The 24,084-nt window shown below is 43.0% G+C and overlaps 1 protein-coding gene across 1 annotated transcript in view; it reads left to right on the plus strand.

The window, feature by feature from the left end:
* Positions 1-24,084, plus strand: part of GRIN3A (glutamate ionotropic receptor NMDA type subunit 3A) — a 610,101-nt gene that overhangs the window by 286,860 nt on the left and 299,157 nt on the right. Inside the window, exon 3 of the mRNA XM_078677625.1 lies at positions 1,154-2,201. Coding sequence (XP_078533751.1) covers positions 1,154-2,201 — 1,048 coding nt within the window. The remainder of the gene's footprint in view (positions 1-1,153; positions 2,202-24,084) is intronic.

The raw sequence follows: 24,084 nt of genomic DNA on the forward strand, positions 1-24,084 counted from the left end.
GACGTAACGAGGAGAAATATCTTTATTGCTCCTCGTGACTTCCTCTTTCTATGTGTGCTGCACTGTGCCTCAGGGGATTGTTTTTGTGCAGGAAGGTGTGCCTTCCTGCACAAAAACAATCCTGCTTACAACGCAGGCACCTTTGCCCATTGGTGCAAGATGTTTGCGTGGCCGCTAGGAAGCACATTGTGCGACAGTGCTAGGAAAAGTCAGGAATGCACCATATTATGTCAAATATGGTGCATTCTGGCCCTTTCCCTGTCACACAGTGCAGCAAGGTTACTTGCTGTGCTGTGATGTGCTGCATGACTTTTTGGTAAATATGGCCCACTGAGTGTAAACTTACCTATATCCTGATTACTTCTTAGCACTCCAACCATCCATACACTGCATACAATTCCTGCAGTGCTTGTGTGAGGTCAACATAAACACAGAAGTGGAAACATGTCTGCAGGTGTATGTACAGCACATCTCTGGAATATTTATGAACATCTGCAGAACAATGCTGAGAGGACTGAGCTGCATTCATTTGCATTGCCATTGTTGGGCTGTTGGAGATAGTTTGATTGGCATCTGACTTTAAATGCCACAATAGCTTATTTGGCCACAATACATACACAAGAAAGTCACCTCTTTTGCATCATTCTGCCAGCCCTCACGTCTTTTGAGGCATATCTTCTAAATAATGTTTTTTCGGCCTTCCCTTGTGTGTCTGCAACCTTTTAGACTTTTAATTAGACGGTACTTTCCTGTCCACAGTGATTTCTCTTCAGTGAGTGCCAAGTCCTGAGATTGGGCACAGATCCCTACCCTGCAGTCATATTTTTGCATGACACTTCCTTCGCTAATATATTGTACTTCTGTCAATGCTTGTCATCTGGGCAAGGCATTAACAGCTATACGCTTCCAATTACTCCTAAAATCAATTCTGTTCTATTTATAAGGCTTTTACATAATTAGTTTCATTTTGTTAACAGTTTAAGATTGCTTTCTGTAGACACTGCACAAAAATAGAGGACTGTGCGGCTCTCCCATAAAGATTACTTGCCCTAAAAGGAGATTGGGAAAAGTGCAGTTTGCTAATGATTTATGCTACTACTGTGCATGCAACTTCCACTCCGCCCCTTTAATTCTCTTATTTATTTCTTTGCAGATTCCTAGCAAATACGACATTTAGTGGCCTTAGTGGACACATCAAGGTGACTGAATCTTCCATTATTAAGTCAGAAGACCATTACTTCATTTGGAACCTGCAGCACGATCCGATTGGAAATCCCATGTGGACGCGGCTAGGAAGTTGGCATGAGGAAAAAATTATCATTGATTATGGGCTGTGGCCAGATCAGGCTCAGAGGCACAAAAACCACTTCCAGCAACCGCCACGGTTACACCTGCGAGTTGTGACTCTGGTAGAACCCCCGTTCGTCTTCACGCGGAATGCTGACGATGACGGACAATGCCCAGCGGGCCAGCTCTGCCTGGATCCATTGACCAATGACTCAGCAGTACTCGATAGCCTGTTCGAAGGCCTCCAAAGTGGCAACAACTCTGTGCCCATCAAGTACAAGAAGTGCTGCTATGGCTACTGTATCGATTTGCTAGAAAAACTGTCAGAGGATATGAATTTTGATTTTGACATGTACATTGTCGGGGATGGGAAGTATGGGGCGTGGAAGAATGGTCACTGGACAGGATTGGTGGGGGATCTGCTGAGTGGAAATGCTCACTTGGCAGTGACGTCATTCAGCATCAACACTGCCCGAAGCCAGGTGATCGATTTCACAAGTCCATTTTTTTCAACCAGCCTTGGCATCTTAGTAAGGACGAAAGATACTGCTGCCCCCATTGGGGCATTCATGTGGCCTCTTCACTGGACCATGTGGCTGGGCATATTTGTTTCACTTCACATCACGGCGATTTTTCTTACCTTGTATGAATGGAAGAGCCCTTTTGGGATGACACCAAAAGGTCGAAACAGGACCAAGGTTTTCTCCTTCTCCTCCGCACTCAACGTCTGTTACTCCATTTTGTTTGGTAGAACAGCAGCCATCAAGACGCCAAAATGCTGGACTGGGAGATTTCTCATGAATCTCTGGGCCATCTTCTGTTTATTTTGTTTGTCAACCTACACTGCAAACTTGGCTGCTGTCATGGTAGGAGAGAAAATATACGAAGAGCTTTCTGGAATTCACGACCCAAAAGTAAGTTATTTTTTAGACTATTATGTTACACCGGAAAACAAAATGTCAAAGTGTAAGATTTACTAGAATGTTTTTTATTTTAAAGAAAATATGAAATCGCATGATGGTTATGATATTTTTCCGTTGGTAAACATTAAGCCTATCAAACACTATCTGTTTTTGTAATATCATTAATTTAAAGCGTTGGAAGCATATGTCCACCAGGCCACATGACTTGAAATGAAGGCATGATAATAAATTGTGTTCCAAGGCTCACTGGGTGGGATGCATTTAATTACATTTTCTCCACCCTATGCAAGAAGGATAACTCAAGATTTGCAAGGTTTATGTCTGAATTATCATGCTCATCTTCACCTAAGACGTGCATATCATGCACCAACATGCCTTTCAGTCACATGAAACAAAATTAGAAGATATTGAAATTTGTACAGGTACTGGATAGTAAAATATACTCGAAACATATGAAATCCTCAATACTCTGTGATGTTATGGTATTTGGCAAATTCATCTGCCCTTAAAATCCGTCAAGGTTGACTTGGCAATCAGTGTATGAATTGGATCCCGCAGAAAAGTGTTGCATAATGGGCCCTTTCTATGAATGAAATATCAAGTCCCTACTTGTGCCGAAAGCTGTAGAGAACTGGATCGAAATTGGCTGTTGGCACGGGAGTTAACACAGTGATCAATGATCTTATCCTCCTAGTAGAGTTAGTTTCATTTTAAGTCATGACAGTCCTTGTGGAAAAAAATAACAAGGCAAAGCTTTGTTCTTAATACTTAATGTTCCATCAAGCGAACACCTTCACAGACAGGATTAATTTTCACAAACTACTGTTGACCAAATTTAAAGTAATGGTGAGAGTAAATTAATAACCATCTGAGCAATGCCAAATGAATGTTTTTGTAATGTATTTTTAAAACCACCGTTTTTTGAGAGAATCATAATAAATCTACTCCATTGTTTAAAGATCTAGGGGCATATTACCAACAACTAGCGATAATTATCGCTATGTTGGCTTAGCGGCAATAATTTTATCGCCGTGTTGCGGCGATTTTTATCGCTTAGGAGCCTTGCTATTATCAAGGTTTATCTCCTAAGCGATAAAAATCAGCCGAAATGCATGAATATCGCTGTAAAGTCAGCGATATTCATGCATTACCGAGCTAATGCTCTTAGCCATGTTATCCACCTCCCATTGGATAACATGGCTAAGAACTGCTCAGGGCAGGTGTTAGCTTTTGGAGATATTCGCGCTTAGCGCGAATATCTCCAAAAGTTGGTAATAGGAGGTAGCGATGTTAGCGACTGTTTCCAGTCGCTAACATCTTGGCACGCCCACTTTGCATGACATTAGTGATAAATATCTCTGACATGCAAAGCAGGGCCCAAGATGGTCGCTATCTCCTACTACCTGTCGCTAACTAGTGTTAGCGACAGCTAGGTAAAAGGGAGATAATTTTATCTCCGCATTCTTGGCTTTTAAAGCCAAAAAAGCGGAGATAAATCCCTTGATAATATGCCCCCTAGATTTTAAACTGTTTCATGCCGTTTCCAGTTGATAAACTCATTAACCCAAATAACGAGTAGACAGTAAAATGAGGCTACCTCATTTTTTTATTTATTTACATACCCGTATTTAATTCTTGCCTGAGATTAAAGGTCAAAACCTTTGTACTGGAGAAGGGGAGTTTTGTTAAGAGTTCCTTCTAAATCTGTTTTGAGGATCATTGTTAGTGTAGATTTTCCTATTCAGACAACCTACGTCTACCTACAATATTTCCAACTAAAGTTATTCCAGTAGGTGCAGAAAATTATCTTTTGAATCCTGTGCAAACAGCAAGTACTGAGTCATTCCTATCCACCCAGAATGTCATGCTATGTTGATCTCAAATCTTCTGAGAGGCATCTAATATCATGGCTGTTGGAAAGCATTCTTTTCAGGACATCAGAACAAATATTAAACATCAACGTGCTGCAAACATTTTCTGTGACATGGTCACAGAGAGGGCATATTTTAATGGACACAAATACCAAAGAAATACCTTCTGGACCATGGGCGTTAAATACATATCTGTTTGAAATTAATTTTATCAATCAGCTAAGTGTTGGCAAATATTTACAGTGGTAAAGCCTTACATTACCTCTCATCTGTTTTTTATTAATACTGAAATATTAAGTATATTTGCGTGGTGTGCATATTCTCTCTGAGTTCTCTATGAATCAAAAGGAGAAATAGACATGAAACTCTTCATGTACTTTCCTGAAAGCTTTGCCCTTCCCTATATGCCAGTAGGATTGGCTGCTCAGTGAGAACACATTATTGGGTCACTCTCGTCTGTGTCTCCAACAGATTGACCCTTATTTTTGCTTTAAAAGATATTTCCAGTTTGATCACATGTGTCCATGTTGCCTCTGTTGTAGTGCCCCAAACATGCTTCTTTGTAGAGTTTTGCTTGTAAGCCTTTGAAATAAACGTATTCAGATTTTTCGTGATGGTACAAAGAAAAGTTTTGTACTAAACGTAAGAAAACTGGTTTTCTCGAACTAAAACCCTATGTTTAGTGCTCGAATATTGATGAGTTTTATTTTTGTCACAGGTCTTTCTAATGTATGTTTGGTAATGGATTATATTTACAGGGTCCTTTTCTCTTCGGGCCATATGTACGACCAAGTGGCAGATGTCGTTAGCCTCCTGGGTTTAACGACACACTCCGCCACTTCGGAAACGCAAGGCTGCACCATATGTGCAAGAATGTGGTGCAGCCTTGTGTTTACCCCTTCGATGGAGCTAAGTTTCACAAATTAGCGTCAATGCATGCACCCTTGCACCAGAGTGCAAGGGTGTCTGTATGTGCAGGAAGATGTCAGTTCCTGCACATAAACAATCCTAAAATGACATTTTGTAACTTTCATTTGTGGTGCTTCATGAAGCACACATGAAAATTACAAAACAGCATTTTTAATAAGATTTGTTTATGTACAGGAAGGTACACCTTCCTGTACATAAACAAACCATGGCATTTTGCTTTTTCCATGTGTGCTGCACAAGGCAGCACACATGGAAAAAGTAAAAACGAGGTGAAATAATGCATTTCTCCTCATTTCGCCACCTTAAGACCGGGTTTTCCTGGTCTTAATTGTGGCGCTGCCTCCTATGTACACCACCCTTGTACATAGGGGGCAGCGTCAAATACAATGGTGTTGCAGTGGAACGCCCACCACAGCACCCACTGCATGCCCCTTTCACGCTAAACATAGCGTGAAAGGGTACCTTATGTACAAGGCAGCGTTAAGCCATGTTAAGTGGCTTAACGCTGCCTTGTACATAAGGCAAGGCACTATCGCCATGGCAATGTCACAAAAAGTGACGTTCCCGTGGCGATAGGGGCTTGTACATATGCCCCATAGTTTAAATAACACATATCTCAGAATCTGTCTTTTGTCAAATATGTGACTTTCATTTCCAAGTAAAAAAGTGGAGAATTGTCACTACCATGGGCAGCGATGTAATGAACAAAGCCAGGGAACGTCCTACAAACTAACTCAGGAATAGTCAATAATCACCCCCAAATTAGTACATGTAGCATAGGTAGGCATATCACCTTTTATTACTTCATTAATGGAATAGAAATTCTTGGCATTTGCCCGGTCTCACAACTTCCTCCCTAGTTCATTCACCTTCCTGCAAGGTAAAAAGAGAAACAGTGTGATCCCCCATCCATTCAGTTTTAATCGATCTTCGTGAAACTCCTAATTAGCTACTCTTTAGTTTAGAAATGATCCATTCTGAATATTAATCTTCTTAGAAGCTATCTGGTGCCATTGGTTACCCTTTTAATTAGTTTCTTCATTAAGTTGTCAAGTTGTTGTACCCTCAGAAGGAGAATGATTTATGTGCATTGACTCTCATGACCGCCTCTATGTGTAGGCTACTTAGGCTGGTGCCTATGGTGCCCAGCTGCAGTCGGTGCCGGTAAGAGAGGTGGTGTTACCAACCACAGGGGCGGCCCTAACCACCTGAACCAGGGGCAATCAGTATATAATCCAAATAGTGGTTCAAGAAGCAAATTACTACAACAATACAATAATTACAGACAAATACATATTACAACCAGAAAATAATTAATCAAAATTAAAACAAGAAGAAAGAAGAAGCAGAAACAGAAGGGACCCATATACAAAATAATTATCAAAATATTATGTACATTTATTACAATTAATACATGCTAAAAACAACTGAGGCACTGGCGCTCACTACAATGTGCTGGTGCAAAAGACAGTGTATATTACAAACAAGACAGGTCGCAAACGAAAAAATGTACGTTATACAAAGGGAACAGCATGAAACAAAATAAGGTGTCCTTCATTGATTTTCTGGCCACAAGTGCGTCAACGGCGTTTCGGCTGCTTTATAAATGTACGGTCATCCTCAAGACGAAAAAAGTCAGTAGAGCGTCTAAAAATCTATTTCTAAAAGCACTCCAATGCTTTATTACTTTCAGGCGTTCAGATAGTGTTCAGGAAGTGTGTTCATGAAACTTATTGATTAATGAACTTGGTAATAATATACCATAAGGACGAACAGCTTTCCAATGGGCTACATTTGTCCGTAAATGTCAGCAGATGATGCTGCAAGACAAGTGAGCAAATCACCAGTATGTTGTCACGCCACAATTTGGTCGCAGCTTCCACGTCCCCACTTTCCTGGAATCAAGTTTCATGAACACACTTCCTTTTTTTATTTTTTTTTATTTATGGTATTTGTACATATACATACAGTGCACAGGGATATCTTCATATGGGTAACCATCCTGTGCAGTACACGGTGAGTGGTACATGGTAAATATTTCGGATGGCACCCCTTTGCTGGTAGTACAATAGTGGTAGGATGAGAATAGTGTAGGAGAAGAGGAAAGTGTGAATAAGTAAAGAGAGAGAGAGAGATTACAGCGCAGATTCGACAGGATCAGCGAGCGTAGTGGCTGTAGCTTATATTCCATTGGTTGATAGTTCGCTCATTTGTTAAGGTCTTAAGGTGGGTCAAATGGAGTCAAGCTCTTGTCCAGTGATTCCCATAGGCTCCTGGAGGAGGTTTTCCATGTGAGTATCTTATCGCTAGGGAGTCGGCTCCTCTTAGGTAGGTGATCCAGTTGAGCCATCCACTGTATGATGCTTTAGAGGTATCCTTCCAGTTTCAGAGTACTAACTTTGCTGCAGCAGTTAGGAAAAGGTCCAATAGTTCTCTTTCTCCATCCTTGGGGTGTTCCGATCAGATGAAAATCTAGGCAATCCAGGCAAAGTCTCTTATTATTTTACAGTTGAGCGCCTTGTCTATGAAGTCAAATACCTTCCCCCAAAACCCATTGAGTGTCGGGCACAGAAAAATGAGGTGTTCTAGGCCCCCCTTGGCTGCGTTGCAGTTCCAGCATGTGGGGCTGTCTCTGAGTCCTAGTTTATCTAGGCGGTCTGGGGTCCAGATGTTTTATGTAATAGCCACAGTTTTGTCTGTGCAAGCACTGGGGTGACTTTATTACGTGCGGCGGATGTCAATAGGTGGTTCCACTCCCGGTCGTTTAGTGGGGGGTGTATGCGGCTGTTCCAATATTTTTTCGTTTTGTTGATGATACTAGATTTTTGTGTGCTGAGGGTTTTATATAAGAGTGAAACCTGGTGTCCCAGTTTGTTTATGCTAGTTACATATTGAAAGATTGATGGCCGGGCGTTTGTTATTTTGGATTTTGTCATAGCTGTTTTGATCTTTAGGAATCTGTAGAGGTCTGAGTCTTCGAGTTGGTGGGAGGCTTTTAGGCTTGCGAACATCAGTGGCACGATGTCCGCTTCCAGCTGATAGGGGTGTGAGATGCCTTTTTCTATCCAGTTCTCGAAGTTGAACTTTTTCCCTTTGTATTTTATGGCGCTATTGGCCCATAGGGATTCAGGTTTGGTGCCCTTAATACTAACCTCCATTTTTTTGTCAAGCTTCACGCAGACGATATACTAATAATGACACAGCAACCAAAGACCTTGATAGAAGTGCTTATGTCCACAGTCAACAACTATGCTGACCTTTCGGGGTACAAACTCAATAACAATAAATCAGAGTGTAAACCGTTAAACATCCACTGCGCTAGAGAGGTTCTGGGATCCTCAGGACTCGCGTGGCAGACAGGCTACATCAAATACCTGGGTATTTACTTCAGCACAGACCTGATCTCCACCCTAAGACACAATGAGAAACTCATACTAGAGAAAATTAAGAAACAATAAGAGGCCTGGTCATCCAAATTCATGACCTGGTGGGGGAGAATCGAAACAATAAAAATGATGATCACACCTTACGAGCATGCTTCCAATCTTTCTCTCAGACGAATTCCACCAAAAATTAGATAAAATGTGCACCAGATTTCTCTGGCGAGACAAAAAGGCTAGGATAAGCTTGAAGAAACTGAGAAGGCCCAAAAGTCAGGGAGGGGTAAACGTAGCTGACTTCAGAACCTTCCAACTTGCCTTCCTAGCCAAGCAGGGCACACAATGGATCGAGCAGTCGACAGTATACTCACCAGTTTGGCTACAGCTAGAAAAGGCAATATTAAAAAACATGAACACACTTCCTGAACACTATCTGAATGACTGACAGTAATAAAGCGATGGAGTGCTTTTAGAAATAGATTTTTGGACCCTCTACTGACTTTTTTTGTCCTGAGGATGACCGTACATTTATAAAGCGGTCGAAACGCCGTTGACGCACTTGTGGCCAGAAAATCAATGAAGGACACATTATTTTGTTTCATGCTGTTCCCTTTGTATAACGTACATTTTTTGTTTGCCACCTGTCTGGTTTATAATATACCATGTCTTCTGTACCAGCACTTTGTATTGAGCGTCAGTGTCTCAACTGTTTTCAGCATGTATTAATTGTATTAAATGTACATCATTTTTTGATAATTATTTTTTATATGGGTTGCTTCTGCTTCTTCTTTCTTCTTGTTTCAATTATTATTAATTATTATCTGGTTGTAATATGCATTTGTCTGTAATTATTGGACTGTTGTAGTAATTTGCTTCTTGAACCACTGTTTGGATTATATATGGTAAGAGAGGTGGGGCAGGGTGGGGGGAAGTTGACATACGACGACGAAGGAGAATAAAATATATTTTAAAAAAACACTTACCTTGCACTCTCTGCATTGCCAACTCAGCGATACGACGAGCGCAAGGTAAGTGTTTTTCTTTTTTTTAAATTGTATTCTCCCTTGTTGTCGTCAGTCGACTCCCCCCCACCCCATCACAGCCCCACCACTCTTACCTGCATCGGCCCCTTTTGGGGAATGTCACTGCTAAGAAGTGCCTGCACCCGTTTTCAAGAAGATTGAAGATTAGGCCTCCCAATGCTAACTGAACTACTATAGGTAGCCCTGAGAAGGTATTCGCGCGCTGCATCGCGCTTTGCGCCTCATTGTGCCTCGCTACTATTTTAACTAACCTGGTATCTATTTTAGTTCATTTTTTGTTGCATTTTCCCCTGGTTTTAACGGGACTTATTCTACCCCCCCTTACCTGCACTTTAATCGGCTCCTCACCGCTGTTCAGGCGGGTCCGGTTCCTGGGGTGGGATTCTCTTTTGGGTGCCATCTTGGAGTGGTGTTCACTCTTTGGGCGCCATCTTGGAGTGGTGTTCACTCTTTGGGCGCCATCTTGGAGTGGTGTTCACTCTTTGGGCGCCATCTTGGAGTGGTGTTCACTCTCCGGGGTTGTCACTGATGAGCGTTCTAGCGCTCCAGCTGAGTGGAGGGACGCCTATTTAAGGCGACCTGCCTTGTGGTCTTCCCTGAGAAGGTATTCGCGCGCTGCATCGCGCTTTGTGCCTCATTGTGCCTCGCTACTATTTTAACTAACCTGGTATCTATTTTAGTTCATTTTTTGTTGCATTTTCCCCTGGTTTTAATGGGACTTATTCTACCCCCCCTTACCTGCACTTTAATCGGCTCCTCACCGCTGTTCAGGCGGGTCCGGTTCCTGGGGTGGGATTCTCTTTTGGGCGCCATCTTGGAGTGGTGTTCACTCTTTGGGCGCCATCTTGGAGTGGTGTTCACTCTTTGGGCGCCATCTTGGAGTGGTGTTCACTCTCTGGGGTTGTCACTGATGAGCGTTCTAGCGCTCCAGCTGAGTGGAGGGACGCCTATTTAAAGCACCCTTCAACGCGCAGCGGTATCACGCAGCGGGCGCGTTTTCGCTGCACCTGAGTCGCGCCAGAGTCCTGCCCGTCAGCGCTAAGGCATCGCGGGTCGTGGCAGGACTCTATGCCCCTTCCTACCATTATGCCATCAACTATAATTAGGTATCAAAGGGAAGAGCTGTTGGCCATTCGGGGATTGTGCACTGTCTGTGATCTCCCCCCAGTGGCCCCAACTTGTGGCCCCTATCGTTGCACCTGTGGCGTTTGGGCATTGGACACTCCGTCGCGCATTTGTTCCTTGAATTTACCAGCTGGGCAGAAACACATGCCACGGAAGCGGGATCTTGACATCTGGAATTTGAATGTCAGATCACTGGTTAAACATTATCAGGAGATATATGATCTCCTTAAAACAGAGGCCCCTGACGCGCTCTTTATGACCGAAACGTGGCTGCAGGACTCGGACTCCTCCATACTGAACCTCGCTTTTCCCCCTGACTATGCTATCTTTACGCTTAATCGGGGTACGAGAGGAGGGGGAATTGCGATGGCTGTTAAGTTGTCTTACCTATGTGAATGGAAAGCCCTTAAACGTCCCGGATGTGAATCTGCTCTGTTTAAAATTTCGTTTAATCATCACTTCACCTTTTCGGGCCTTTTAATTTACCGCCCTCCGGGCTGCGATGCTGCCTTTAGGGCTGCTCTCCCGGATCTAATTAGTACGGAGGCATTAGGATGTGCGAATTTTAATGTCCTTGGTGACCTCAATCTCCATTTGGACTGTCTATCTTTGCCCGCTATTCGGAGTTTTTCTGCCGATCTAGATGCCTTGCAGTTTTCCCAGCTGGTGACCTCTCCTACACATCGAGATGGCCACATACTTGACCCGTTTTTTAGCAACTTAGAGGGTATTAGAGTACTTTGTCCCATTCAGTTGATTTGGACCGATCATATGCTGGTGAAGATGGTTGTCCCTATGTCCGATCCTCCTTTTATATCTAAGGATAAAACAATCCTTAAACACCGTTGGAATAAATTAAAACTGGAAGACTTTTATCGTTTTTTGGAGAAAGCGCCCCTGGGCCCGGTCATTAATGTCGATGATGGGTACGACGCTTTCTGTGTGTGGATTCCTCGCGCTCTGGACTTTTTGATCCCTTTGGTATGGTCTAAACAGGGCGCTAAAGAGCATAGCCCTTGGTATGACGATACCTTAGCGTCCCTTAAAAGAGCCTGTATGCAGGCTGAACGGCTTTGGAGAAAATCATTTGATCCTGAGCTTAAGGCCTGCTACTTTGCTAAAACTAAGATCTACCACAGAGCGGTATGCAGAGCCCGTGCAGCATATTATGCTCAGGAGTTTCTGAATAGCCCTAACCCCTCGAAACTTATATTTAAGGTTTTAAAGGACTTAGTGGCTAAGAGGACAACGGCTGTAGAAATATGTTCAGATTTCCATTGTGAGGGTCTGGCCTCTTTTTTTCTCGAGAAGGTGCAAGCCATATATCGAACCTTCCATATGGTCTCGTCCAATTTAGTGCGAGACAGCTGTGTCGTGAGAGATAGTGAGTGTCTCGACACCCTTCCTTCCATGACAAGGGAGGCTTTTGATCACTTGAGTTTAAAAATTAAGTCGGGCTCTCCTGCAGATCCGCTTAAACCGTCTCAGCTTAGGACTATGCTGCCGCTATGCAGCACTCCGGTGTTGTTTTTAATCAACCTGTCATTATCCTCAGGTGTAGTGCCTACTAGGTGGAAGCAGGCCATAGTCACACCCATATTGAAGAAGGCTACCCTCGATCCTCTCAAACCTGAGAACTACCGCCCGATCTCCTTGCTTCCCTGGGCCACAAAAGTTGCTGAGGCCCATGTGAACGGTATCCTGGCAGACCATCTTACCAGAGCTAACATCTTAGACCCAACTCAGAATGGGTTCCGTGCGGGCCACAGCACGGAGACGCCCTACTTTCCATGGTCGAACATCTGCGATCTGTGCTTGATGCGGGTCGGACAGCGGCACTATTATTATTAGATCTGAGTGCCGCGTTCGACACTGTATCGCACGGGATCTTACTTCAGCAACTGGAGGAAGTAGGAGTCAAGGGCTCTGCCCTACGCTGGTTTCGATCCTTTCTTACGGATAGGCCGTTCCAGGTTGCGATTCCACCTGGCAAGTCTAAACCGTACCCGTTGTCTCTGGGGGTCCCACAGGGGTCTTCGTTGAGCCCCACTCTTTTTAATCTTTACGTGAGACCGCTGGCTGCGGTCGTCAGGCAATGGGGCCTGACGATGGTCTCATATGCTGATGACACGCAGCTGGCGATCACGTTGAGTGGGGATTCTGATGTGGAGGCCCTCAGGTTCCGGGACGGCTTACGGGCAGTGGCTAATTGGATGAACTCTAATTGTCTCCAGTTGAACACCAAGGAGACAGAGGTCATGGTGGTAGGCAAGCAAGTGGGGTTGTGGGGCGACGACTGGTGGCCTTCTGAACTGGGTGTGACCCCCCTCTCCGGTATCGGAGATAAAAAATCTTGGGGTTTGGCTTGATCCAACACTTAGTTTTATCTGCCACACCAAGAGGGTGGCGGCCTCTTGCTATGGCGTTATTAGAGGACTAAGGCCTATTATGAGATTCTTTGATGCCCCCACCAGACAGCTGGTGGTTCAGGCATCAGTACTGTCTCGACTGGACTACGCCAGCTCGCTCTTGGCCGGGATAAATCAGGCTGAACTTATTCGGCTGCAGCGAGTTCAAAACGCTGCGACCAGAATAGTGGTAGGTTTGCCTAGACGGTGCTCTGTCTCCAAGACGATGCACTCGCTTCATTGGCTCCCTGTAACTCAGAGGATTAAATTCAAGGTTCTCTGCCTGGCATTTAAAATCCTCAAAGGTATGTCTCCCCAAATTCTGGCGAATCTTTTAATTCCTTATGTCCCTTTGCGGACTCTGAGATCTTTGGGCCAGAACTTGGCAGTGGTTCCACGCTTCAGGCTGAGTAGAACTGGCGGCCGCTCCTTTCGAGTACTGGCAGCGAAGTGGTGGAACCTTCTCCCTTCTGAGACTCGGGCAATTGATGACCTTCTTCAGTTTAGACGCGCTATCAAAACCTTATTGTTTGTCTAAATTTAGGTTCTTCTCTGCGCCAGACTGATGTTGTGTTGTGTTTGCCTTCTCATAGCGCCAGGACGCCCCTTTGCTGGGGCAGCTGTTGCGCTGTACAAATATTAATAACATAACATAACATAACATAACATAACATAACATAACATAACATAGACATTTCCTCGTTTGTGTGGTATCCTGTAAATCCTTGTACTTTTGGAGACGACAAGCATAAAAAGAACAGCACATTGGTGCTGTTTCATTTGCAGGTTCAATGTTTCAACTTCTGACTATCTGGCCCACCCTACCCTTTTTTTCCACCGGACATTTCCATGGTGGGTTGGAGCCATTGGAAGCCGTTTTTTTAGGGCAAGTGGGTGCTGCTGGTGCCTCCGCAACTTTCTGGAACAGTCTCAAGAAACTAGACAGGCACTGGTGGGGCTTCAGGAGAAACAGAGAGAGGAGGAAGGGAGCAAGGCTGGTTTAAATATTTTTGCCAGAGCTGCTTTTGTGGCAAAATCTGCATGGTATTTGAACCTTTCTTGAACAATTAGTTATTCAATGTTTATATGTGGGAATATGAAAACATATCCCAGGATTGTTAGTTTCAGTACAGTGTTTTCAGTTTACATTTCTGCTACAGTAGTAAATGATCAAATTGTGCTTCCTGTAAAAAAAAATGTATGTTAAAAAGTCATCAAGCAGTATTCTGGTAGGGTGGTATTTTGCCACTGCATACAGTATATTTCTACTCCTCCCGAGTGACCAAGTTGTGAGTGTGTCATAGAACCCAGACACAGTATATTTTGATAATCAGCTAAACATCATTGATACGCTTTTGACCAAGTACCTTGATTAATTGCGATATTTGTGGTAACTCTTACCGCACATTTGCAGGTGCTGCAAAATGACCCAGAAAATACGATATGAAAGTTTTGAAGCCTTAAAAACCAAAATCTGCATCTTATTTCTCATTTCACAGATGAAACTTGCAATTGTAATAATTTATCATATTTCTATGGTTCCTTACTTACAGACGCAATAAATCCCGGTCCAATACTGTGGCAATCATGCACAGGCACTGTGTTAATGCTGTATCACTTTCAGGAACCCCGTAGTGCCCCAGAATCTGACCAGGATCTCAGGTTCCATGATATGTGTAAGATATCTGAGTGGATGGATACTTGTTTTATATAATTTTCTGTGTCAGTATGTGACACATATGATGTAGAATGCAGTAGAAGCATGGCCCTTATCTTTTATTTGTAGCAATTACTTTACCTTCAAGGAATCCTCTGACATCAGTGGGGTTGTGACCTTACCTATTAGGTTTTAGGGGTGCAAATCTTTTGTGCATCCCTGAGTATGTATAGCATCATTGTCACTTCTGGGGTGTACAATGCAAATGTCAGGCCAATTGCCTCTCCCTTAATGTACACCAGGGAGTGATTGATGCAGCTCAACACAGGTAGGCTCGTGCCCTGCAATACTGTAAATTGTGGCGAGCGTCTGCAGAATGCACATTGTAGCCACCTGAGTTTTGCTTGCCAAGTAGAACAATCTTCGCCAGCATGCACGCCTAGGCATTTTTCTCCCCTTCAGCCCTTAGACTTCATTATTACAAGACTGAAATACACTTTACTTAATATCCACTCTCTTATTCAACATAACATTGATTTTTTTAATCATGTTGACACCCATACTCTTAATATTGTTTTTTTAACTGAAACCTGGGCCAATGAGACCTTGAATCCAGACTTAGTTGATGCAATACTAGAAGGATATGCGGTTACCAGACTAGACCACGTGAGTAAGCAGGGTGGCGGCTTAACAGTGGTCTACCATAACAACCTCAAAGTCACCTGTGAACCCGCCATGTTAGTAGACAGTGAAGCCATGCTCTTTAGATGCAAATTAACAAACAACCTTACCATTTACGGGGTACTGATCTGCATGCCACATGGACGAAAGCTAATTTTCTAGATGCACTAGGTGACATCCTGGAGTCATGTATGCAGAACCCCAACTTCAATGTTGTGGGCGATTTTAATTTCCATCTGGAAAATCCCAACAATAAAGACTAGAACAAATATCGGACATTCTTAGTGGTCTCAATTTCATTCAGTTGGTGAATACCACCACACATGTAGCTGGCCAAACGCTTGATTGTATTTTTCCAAAAAACAGGATCTACACTTGGAAGTTATACTTCCTATTAGCTGGTCAGATCATAAGGACATTGATTTCATTTTAAAACTCCCACCTCCAATTCCTGCCACTATTAAAACTTTGTAAGTCAAGAAGGTGCCAGCCTGGAAGAAAATCATAAAGCAGAACTGACAAATTTCCTAGTCAGGTCCCAACCCTAAGCCTCAAACAATATGAACAGAGCAGCCAATAACTACACTGAATGGATAAGTTTGGCACCTATTAAGTTGCCCCCCCCAAAAAAAACAGTACAGGTCACAGAAGCAGGCCCTCAGCAGCCTGGCTCTCCTCTGAATTTAGGGATTAAAACAGAAAGGCCTAAGACAAGAGAAACTTTGGAGAGAGCATTATCTCACTGAATAAAATATCGAATATAATCAATATATCCAAGAATACAAAAAAATGATCACTATTAAAAAAGCAACGTTTTCCCACTCAGTTAGGAACTTCAAAAGAGAACTATTTAAAACTGTTCAGGTACACTTCAATCCAACCACCAGTTGTATATCGTCACCCTGTCATTCACATTATGATAAATTAGCAGATTTAAAAAAAACACAAAGTGGAGGAAATACATGGTGACCTGAACTCCAGTCATGTGGCTACAAGCCCGCCTTGAAAACTAACTGTGTTATAGAAAAAAGGGGTCCCAGACAGGGAAGAGGAAAATAGATTGCAAAGGTAAATGCTACGTAAATAATCAAAGATAATCAAAAATAAATGATAGAGTACGATGTTTTAATTCACAAGGTACCAAACAACCATATAAATGGGTTATACACAACAGTTTTAGGTTTTTAAATTTTCTTATAACACTATGTGCCCAAATACACGACGCAAGGGAAGGGGGAGTGAGGTACTGTGAAGGGTGTTCAGTGAAAAGTGCAAAAGATTTTTCAATTTCATAACAAACCAATATATTCAATTCTTTGAGTTTGTTAAAAACATTGTTCTGAGTGGTCACCCATCAAGGGGCCACAGTTAGCAGCACGAATCAAATTTTTTTTATCAAAAACCAGACTTCTATTATGGCAGCATCAATCTTGCTTTGGGGTAGAAGCTGGTACCGGTGGGGTAAGCGGTCTACGTTTCGACCCTATGGTAGGTAGGGAAAGTTGCCCTTACAAAACGGGTCTTCATCAGGACAGGTGGTGAAGTGGGCAAACTTCCTTGGAAAGAGAAAAGTAAAAACGAAATTACACTGGGGTCTATGTGAAAGATCCTTATGTAGCCCCTAGTGGGCCGAGACCCATTAGGGGGAATTTAGAGAAATCTACACGCACAACCAAGAGTACTGTACACCATTGGGCAATCAATACACATCAACTCCAATCTGATAAAAGCCAGATTTAACTAGAGCTGAGAAATCCTCGTGATTTCTCTGGAATATATACCTTAAAGCAGAAAATCCCACAAAAACATCATAAAAAATGTATTGCGCGTTGTCTCACCTACAGGAGCCCAACCACGGGCGAACCCGGGAACTCAGTATATTTTATGCTTTCAATCGTCTAGAAATCAAAAAACAGGGGGGGGCCATGTTAGACAATGATTGGAGCGCATCCTCCATAAAGACATCAAGTGTCAGTCCCAAAAATACTACATGCTATTCAAAGTAGGTACCTATGCTTTCAGATGGTATTCCGCCTTAAGACGTAATTAGGTTGGCACCTGAAAAACCGGTGCTAAAATGAAGAAACCTTGCGTTAATATGGGAAACGGGCTGATGGCTACCCTACCCACTGTTGTGCGAGGTAAACTCACGAGGTGGAAACAAAACGGCACTCACCTAAAGTTGGCAAAAAGGCTCGACAAAAAGGGGGGAAACTCGGCAGATCACTCCAAGTTTCACCTCACGGCGTCACTGCTCGTGCAGAAATCTGCATTACTGGCCGGTAACTAGGAAGTGTAGTTAAGGGGTGTGTCATTCAGAGGGGATGGACACCGTAGAAAGACTACACACTACGGGTCATTTGGAAAGAAAGTGCTCGTCCTTCGGTTGCTTTTAGGTCAAGATTTAGCAATTCAATATGTATACCAAGTGAAATGGTTAAAAAGAGAAATTCTGCAATGTGTTTTAGAATTAGTTCGGAAAATAGAAAAGGTAGAAAACCTCAACAACGGGTTAAATCACGTTTTCTGCAACATTGCAGTCGTATTAGATGCAGAGTCGCTGGGGCACCCATGGTGGAACACTGTGAGAGCAAGGACCATGCACCAGAAAGTTTAAAGTGGACTGTCCTGGAACATGTGATTCTGGGACCCAGGGGTGGTAGCATCACCTCCATTCTTAATGTGCGTGAGCTGAAGTGGATTACACTTTTTAAATCAGTACAGAACGGGCTGAATGAGTCAGAAAACAGTTTTGCACAACTAGCCAACCTGTAATATAATGCTCTTATCTCGTCTCGAAATCTGTATTTTTCTACCTTTGTCTTGGATATATACTGATGTCACATGCCTTCTGTGCTCATTGAGGACATACATATAGCATGCAGACTAAATGTGTTCTAGACCAGTTCACATGGACCTTGCTTCATTGCACTGCTGCTCCTTTTGTGGCGAATAGCATGGTGTTAGCTTCATCTCTCCACGGGTTCCTGCATGTGTTGCACTCAGTACTAGTTGCTGTGTGTTAGTGCTGCTTTGAAAAGTAATGTAGCTTACACAAGAAGAGTCAACTCCTCTATACATTTGCTCAGTCAGAAGAGTCAAACATGTTAGCACAGACGTGTTACTTGTTTATGGTGTTAATTACAATCATTCTGAGATTACTCCTAAAATGATGAGAAGTTTGTGCAGGTACTGTGTGCATCACCACAATGAAACTTAGCTCTTTTGAACTGCGATACAAAGTATTGGCAGGGCCGGACTGGTCGTAGCAGGCATCGGGCATTTCCCCAGGAAGCTGGAAGGGTGGGCGCTGATTTTGCAGTGGAGGGGGCCGTTTTTGTTACTGGGGGCCGGTTTCTGCAGTAGCGCTGCTATATCGGCCCCAGTAACAAAAGCAGCAGGAGGACTGGTCCGTCAAAATTGTCAGGACTGCTCTGGGTTACCATTCTGTCCCTGAGTGCTGGAGTGGGCCTCTAGAACTGCCCTATTCTAGATTAACCCCTTGCGTGCGCGCGTCAGTCAACGGCTGTCGCGCGCACTACCTTGATAGTGCTGCGCACGTCCATTGGCTGACGCGGCCCCGCCCACTCAATAGAACCCCCGCACTGCAGCAGAATTTGCTCCGTGATTACGGAGAGAAGTAACACCCAGTGGCGTTCTGAAATACCCGAGAGGCAGCGTTGCATTAAACTTCTGAGTAAATAAATGAAGCAGAAGAAGCTTAAGGTCCGGGTACAAGCAGTATATTGGCCCCCTACACTTTTTTAAAAAAAATATTTGAAAGTAAAGCGGTCCTTCTAAAACTACTGTGGCTGGGCTTCACCCTCGGTCTTGGGTTGTGTGTGTTGCACAATTTAGGGTACTGACTTCCCAAAACAAAATGGACATTACTACCACCAGAAGCGTAGACGGCCAAATATCAGTCCTTGTAGCTGTAAAAGGCACTTTTGTTACTGAACGACACAACCACATTGTTAAACATTCACTTTGAACCATTGAAATACAGCTTAGTGAATCAATGCTGGTGATTATTCAAAGATTGTCGTTGTCGTGATAAATGTTCCCATATTTGGCAATGTTTTTTGGCATTTTTATAGCCATTAGTAAATTATAGCATGTTTTCACGCAAATAGAAATTCCCGAAACGTGAAAAAATCTCTTTGAGAAGTCGCTGACATTTTTCAAGATAATAGTAAATTCAATCTGTTTGATTCTTAAATACCTCCTTTATCATTTTTATCTGTTTTATAGATGAAATGTATTCCTTCTGTTAAACTTCAAAAGTGTCTGTAGGCGAGGCTGAACTAGCTGACGAATGAAGCAGCATATTACTTTCATCAGACAAAATGAATGACTGATTCAGGTTGAAATCTCTGAATCAGCGAACATAGGAGCATATTACAGAGGAGTGCATTGGAAAACGCACAACGCACATTCCCGTATCGCCGGCTATCGCCGGATTTCATCGCCTTTTTAGCGCGCAATTATCAATGCGCATCTGGCAGGCGAATAGAAATCCGGCGATAATCGGCGATATGGCACGTTAGCGCATGAAAACAAACGGTGTTTTCATGCGCTAATGTGGGCCTTGATAATATGGGGGGGTGTATTCAGCTTTATGGTCCACACCCCCCTGTTATGAATGCCTAACGCCTGGTCAGAGCAGGCGTTGGGAGACCTGCGATAAATGAGTTTATCGCAGGTCTTTTCCTCCCATCGCCTTCCTTGGTAATAGGGTGTTCCCACCTCCAACCACATTTATCATGTGGTTTGACATGGGAATGCCCACTTTGCATGTCATTAGCCATGTTTATCGCCGACATGCAAAGTGGGTTTGGGGCAGGCTTTAAAATGTCCTTGTGAATAGGGCTCTGGCAGTATCGCCGCTTTCTCGGCACAATTCGCCGAGAAAGCGGTGATACTTGCCCTTGGTAATATGCCCCATAAAGTGTACACATGACAGTCTACTATTGTCAGTAGTTTAACACTGAACCAATTAGTCACCCTTGGGTGCTAAACTAGAAAGCGACCCAAACACATTCGTGTGCTACATAAGAACTGTTATTTTTATTTTAAAGCTGTGCAGCAATTTGCATCACATTTTGATTTTAAAAGATTGTTCCTGACCTGTGTCTTATAAAGCAGCATGGAGTATGTTGTTATAAAGGCAGTGCTTAATTTGAGTTCTCAAGGAACAACAACGGGCCTTGACTCCACTCAGAAAGGCTGAGCCAATAATAAACAAACCAACACAGATGCCAGTACTGAGTTCTATTTAGCAATTAGCTTTGGATTAGAGGCCAATGTAGATTTATCAATGTTCTCAACGAAAGGTGAATGTCTCAAAATTGTTTTTATTTTCAAACCTTATTCTTCATTTACAATATATACAGTCACAAAGAACATAACTCACCAATAAACAAGAAAACAGCCATGCAACACCTATTGTTTTCTCTATCCGTTACTCCATACAAGACAACCCACACATTCAATGCTCTCTCACATCTGTTTCACACTCAATACCAATTCATAACCCACTACACACATTCATCCAGAACCCCACGGGAGTAACCCATTTGAATTCGCAGTTGTAAGAAATGGCTCCCCCAAGGGAAAACAGAAGCACACTCTGTCAACCAACACAAAAATATTGGAACCAGTTATAATGCACCACAATATAATCTACACAGTTAAACACCAAACTATAAGTGCATTACACACAACCACTTGAATTGGAATGTGTTTGCTTGACTTAAGAGGGCAGAAGGTCGACGTGTTTCAAACCTGTAATTTTCAGGGCTCTCCTCAGGACCATCAAAATCTATAAAACACAAAAAGAAAACAAACATTCTCTTACTGCTCAGAACCATAAACTGTGCACCCAAAGTGAGAACGCACCCCACTAGTGCTGCAGCTTCTTACCTTAATTGGAATATGCAGCTACTCTTGCAGTGCATCTAGAAATAAATATTCAAGAAAACTGAAATAAACAACTAGACCGTCTTACAGTCCTAAAACTGTCAGAACAGACCATGGTTAAAACACATGGGTTGTCGTATTCGTGCCAGGACTTACATGGTTGTATTGGCCACTTCCTTTAATCAGGCGATGGAGAACTTCAAAAATCCTGTCCCAGTCAGTCTTGTTCTTAAATCTGTGGAGTGGGAAAGTATCCATATTACTGAACAAATCCACGAAAGTGATGTTATCCTAAACTCTAGTCTAACACCCTGCTGTACATACCAGGTATGTCCAACTAAGAGAGGCTAATGGCGAGGGGCGACTCGATCAAAGTCCCAACTACAGGTTGCTCCATCTGACAACAACCTGAAAAGACAACCGAGGAAGAAGGTTCAAGCAAGAGTTATCCATTCTCGGTTGCCTGACAGTCTAAACGCACAGACGCTTGATATAGCGGGAGACTGGGGTGACAAAACTCCCAATCTTAATAAAATATTGATGGAAAGACTTGTACCTGAAATCTGCGAGGAAGACACTGACCTGGCATAATTACGGCGTCTGTAGTTCGTCGTAATGCTTCCGCGGTGCCAAGTACCGCGAGACAATGCGGTAATTGCAGGCATGCTGGGAAGGGTGTTTTTTTTGCCGTGGACGCGTTGCTTAGGCAACTGATGATCCAATCACAGTTGGCGACGCTGAAGCGTGCGGGTACCCAAATTCCAATGACCTTAGCGCTGCCTTTCTTGAAAGACTGAAGTCTGGGCGGGCGCAGTGAAACACCAGCTTTGTCAATCAAGACCGGGGATTGTGAAACATGTAGTGTGCTCCAGTGACGGCCGTAAACAAAACTTTATTGCCGTCTGATGAAAACACCAGTACTTACTTATACCATATGCCGTGTGCAAAATGTCTTGTCAAAACACTTTAGAGGGGTCATGAATTGGAAGACCAATATAGGTGTAAAGAAGTAGTTACACCCCAGCATATAGAAAATTAATTGACTCAAGATGACTATAGATGCCCACTATTCTAAGTTGTAGATAAGCATGGGCTACCGCTACGAACAAACCATTAGTTGTTGCAATCCTCCTCTTGAGACCATCAATGGTCATGTGTTAGCCCGGCTCAACCTGCTTGTGATGTGGTCTAATCTTCATGTAGATGCCAGCCACAAACATTCTGCTGATTCATTTTTAAAAATCTCCAAGATTTCATTTAGTCCATTGACAGCAGTATCGAACTTCATAATCAGCATTGCTTCATGCTGGGACAAACGTGACTCACTGTCACCTCCTCTTCGATCGATTTCTATTTTGGAAATTACAGTCCACATTAAATCACTAATTGTATGTTCTTTGGAGTTCCAATGGTTGACCAAGGGAGCATTTTCTACATTCCTCTTAATCCTTGATTTGTGCTGGGTGACTCTCTGGCGGATCTCCTGACTTGTTTTGCCTATGTATAATTTGGGGCATAGGCAGAGGATGCCATACACAACCCCCTTTGATTTACAATTGGTGAAGGTTTCATGCTTCCAATGTACTTCCTCATGGGAGAAAACCGATCCTTCCACTGTTTGGTCGCAGCAGGTGCAAGACCCATATTTATGATGGCCTAGTACGAGTGTCAGTCCCATGTAGCTCCTCAGTGTGGTCTTTGATGGTTTAGGTAAGTCAGCCCGCACAATGTGATTTGCAATGCTTTTTTCTTTTTTGAATGTGAAAAGCGGAGCCCGTGCCATCAACTTGTCCAGATTTATTAACAGACGGCAATTTTGGTTAATAATTCTTTGAAATTGATTGGAATTAGGGCAGAAGGTTGACACACAGACAAATCTATCCATCCGTGGTTTCCCTCTTTTTTCAAGAAGGGTTTCACGTGAATCCACCACGTACGTTTCATAGCGTTTTTCAACAGTTTTTTGGGGTACCCTCTTTCCATTAGACGGTCAACAAACGCATTAGCATGATTCACATATTTGTCCTTAAAAGAGCAATTGCGCCTGATTCTTAAAAATTGCCCGAAGGGCTGATTTTGTTTAAGGCTCCTTGGGTGATTGCTGTTAAAGTGAAGCCCCTTATTTCTATCTGTCGGCTTCCTGAAAAGAGTGGTAACCAGTTTACCTTCAGAAGGATATACTTCCACATCCAAAAAGGTAATACGTTGACGCAAAGAATTTAAACTAAATTTAATATCCTCTGTCCTGGTGTTCAACCAGCTGTGAAAGTCATTAAGCTGCTCCTGGGTTCCCGACCAAACCAGAAAGATATCATCGATATAGCGCATCCAATTAGAGATGCACTCATGAAATGGGTTGTTGTTGTAGATACATTTTTCTTCGTACAGTCCAAGTACAACTGAGCCAACTTTATCCGCCTGTATGATAACAACGGATGTGTCATTTTTCAGACATGCAATGGCATCCCTCTGTTCCTTTGATATATTGTATTTGACATACTGTCTTTGTTTTTCCATGTCTGTGAGTGCAGATTGAACGGTATTTTTAAAGGTCAATACCTCCTTTGGGATTTTGTTAGACGGTTGGCAGAACGTGAACTAAGGCTGTCCCCTATTTTTAATCTATCAAACCGTGTCCTGACTAAAGCTGAAGTATCGGTTCTTGAAAAAGGCCTCCGTTTGAGCCGTCCAGACCAACTGACTTTGTGAAAATGAAACTGGAGTTGTGTAAGTACAATCATTGGCAGCGTTGGAAGGTGCTATGGTTGTTCCGAGCTGCAGCGGCCTCCTGAGAAGTGCCCTGGCACTTACTATTTTACAAATTAAGCTCTGTATACAGTGGCATTTGCAGGCTCATTTC

Source organism: Lissotriton helveticus, chromosome 2_1 (genome assembly GCF_964261635.1).
Source record: "Lissotriton helveticus chromosome 2_1, aLisHel1.1, whole genome shotgun sequence".
Classification (NCBI taxonomy): Eukaryota; Metazoa; Chordata; class Amphibia; order Caudata; family Salamandridae; genus Lissotriton; species Lissotriton helveticus.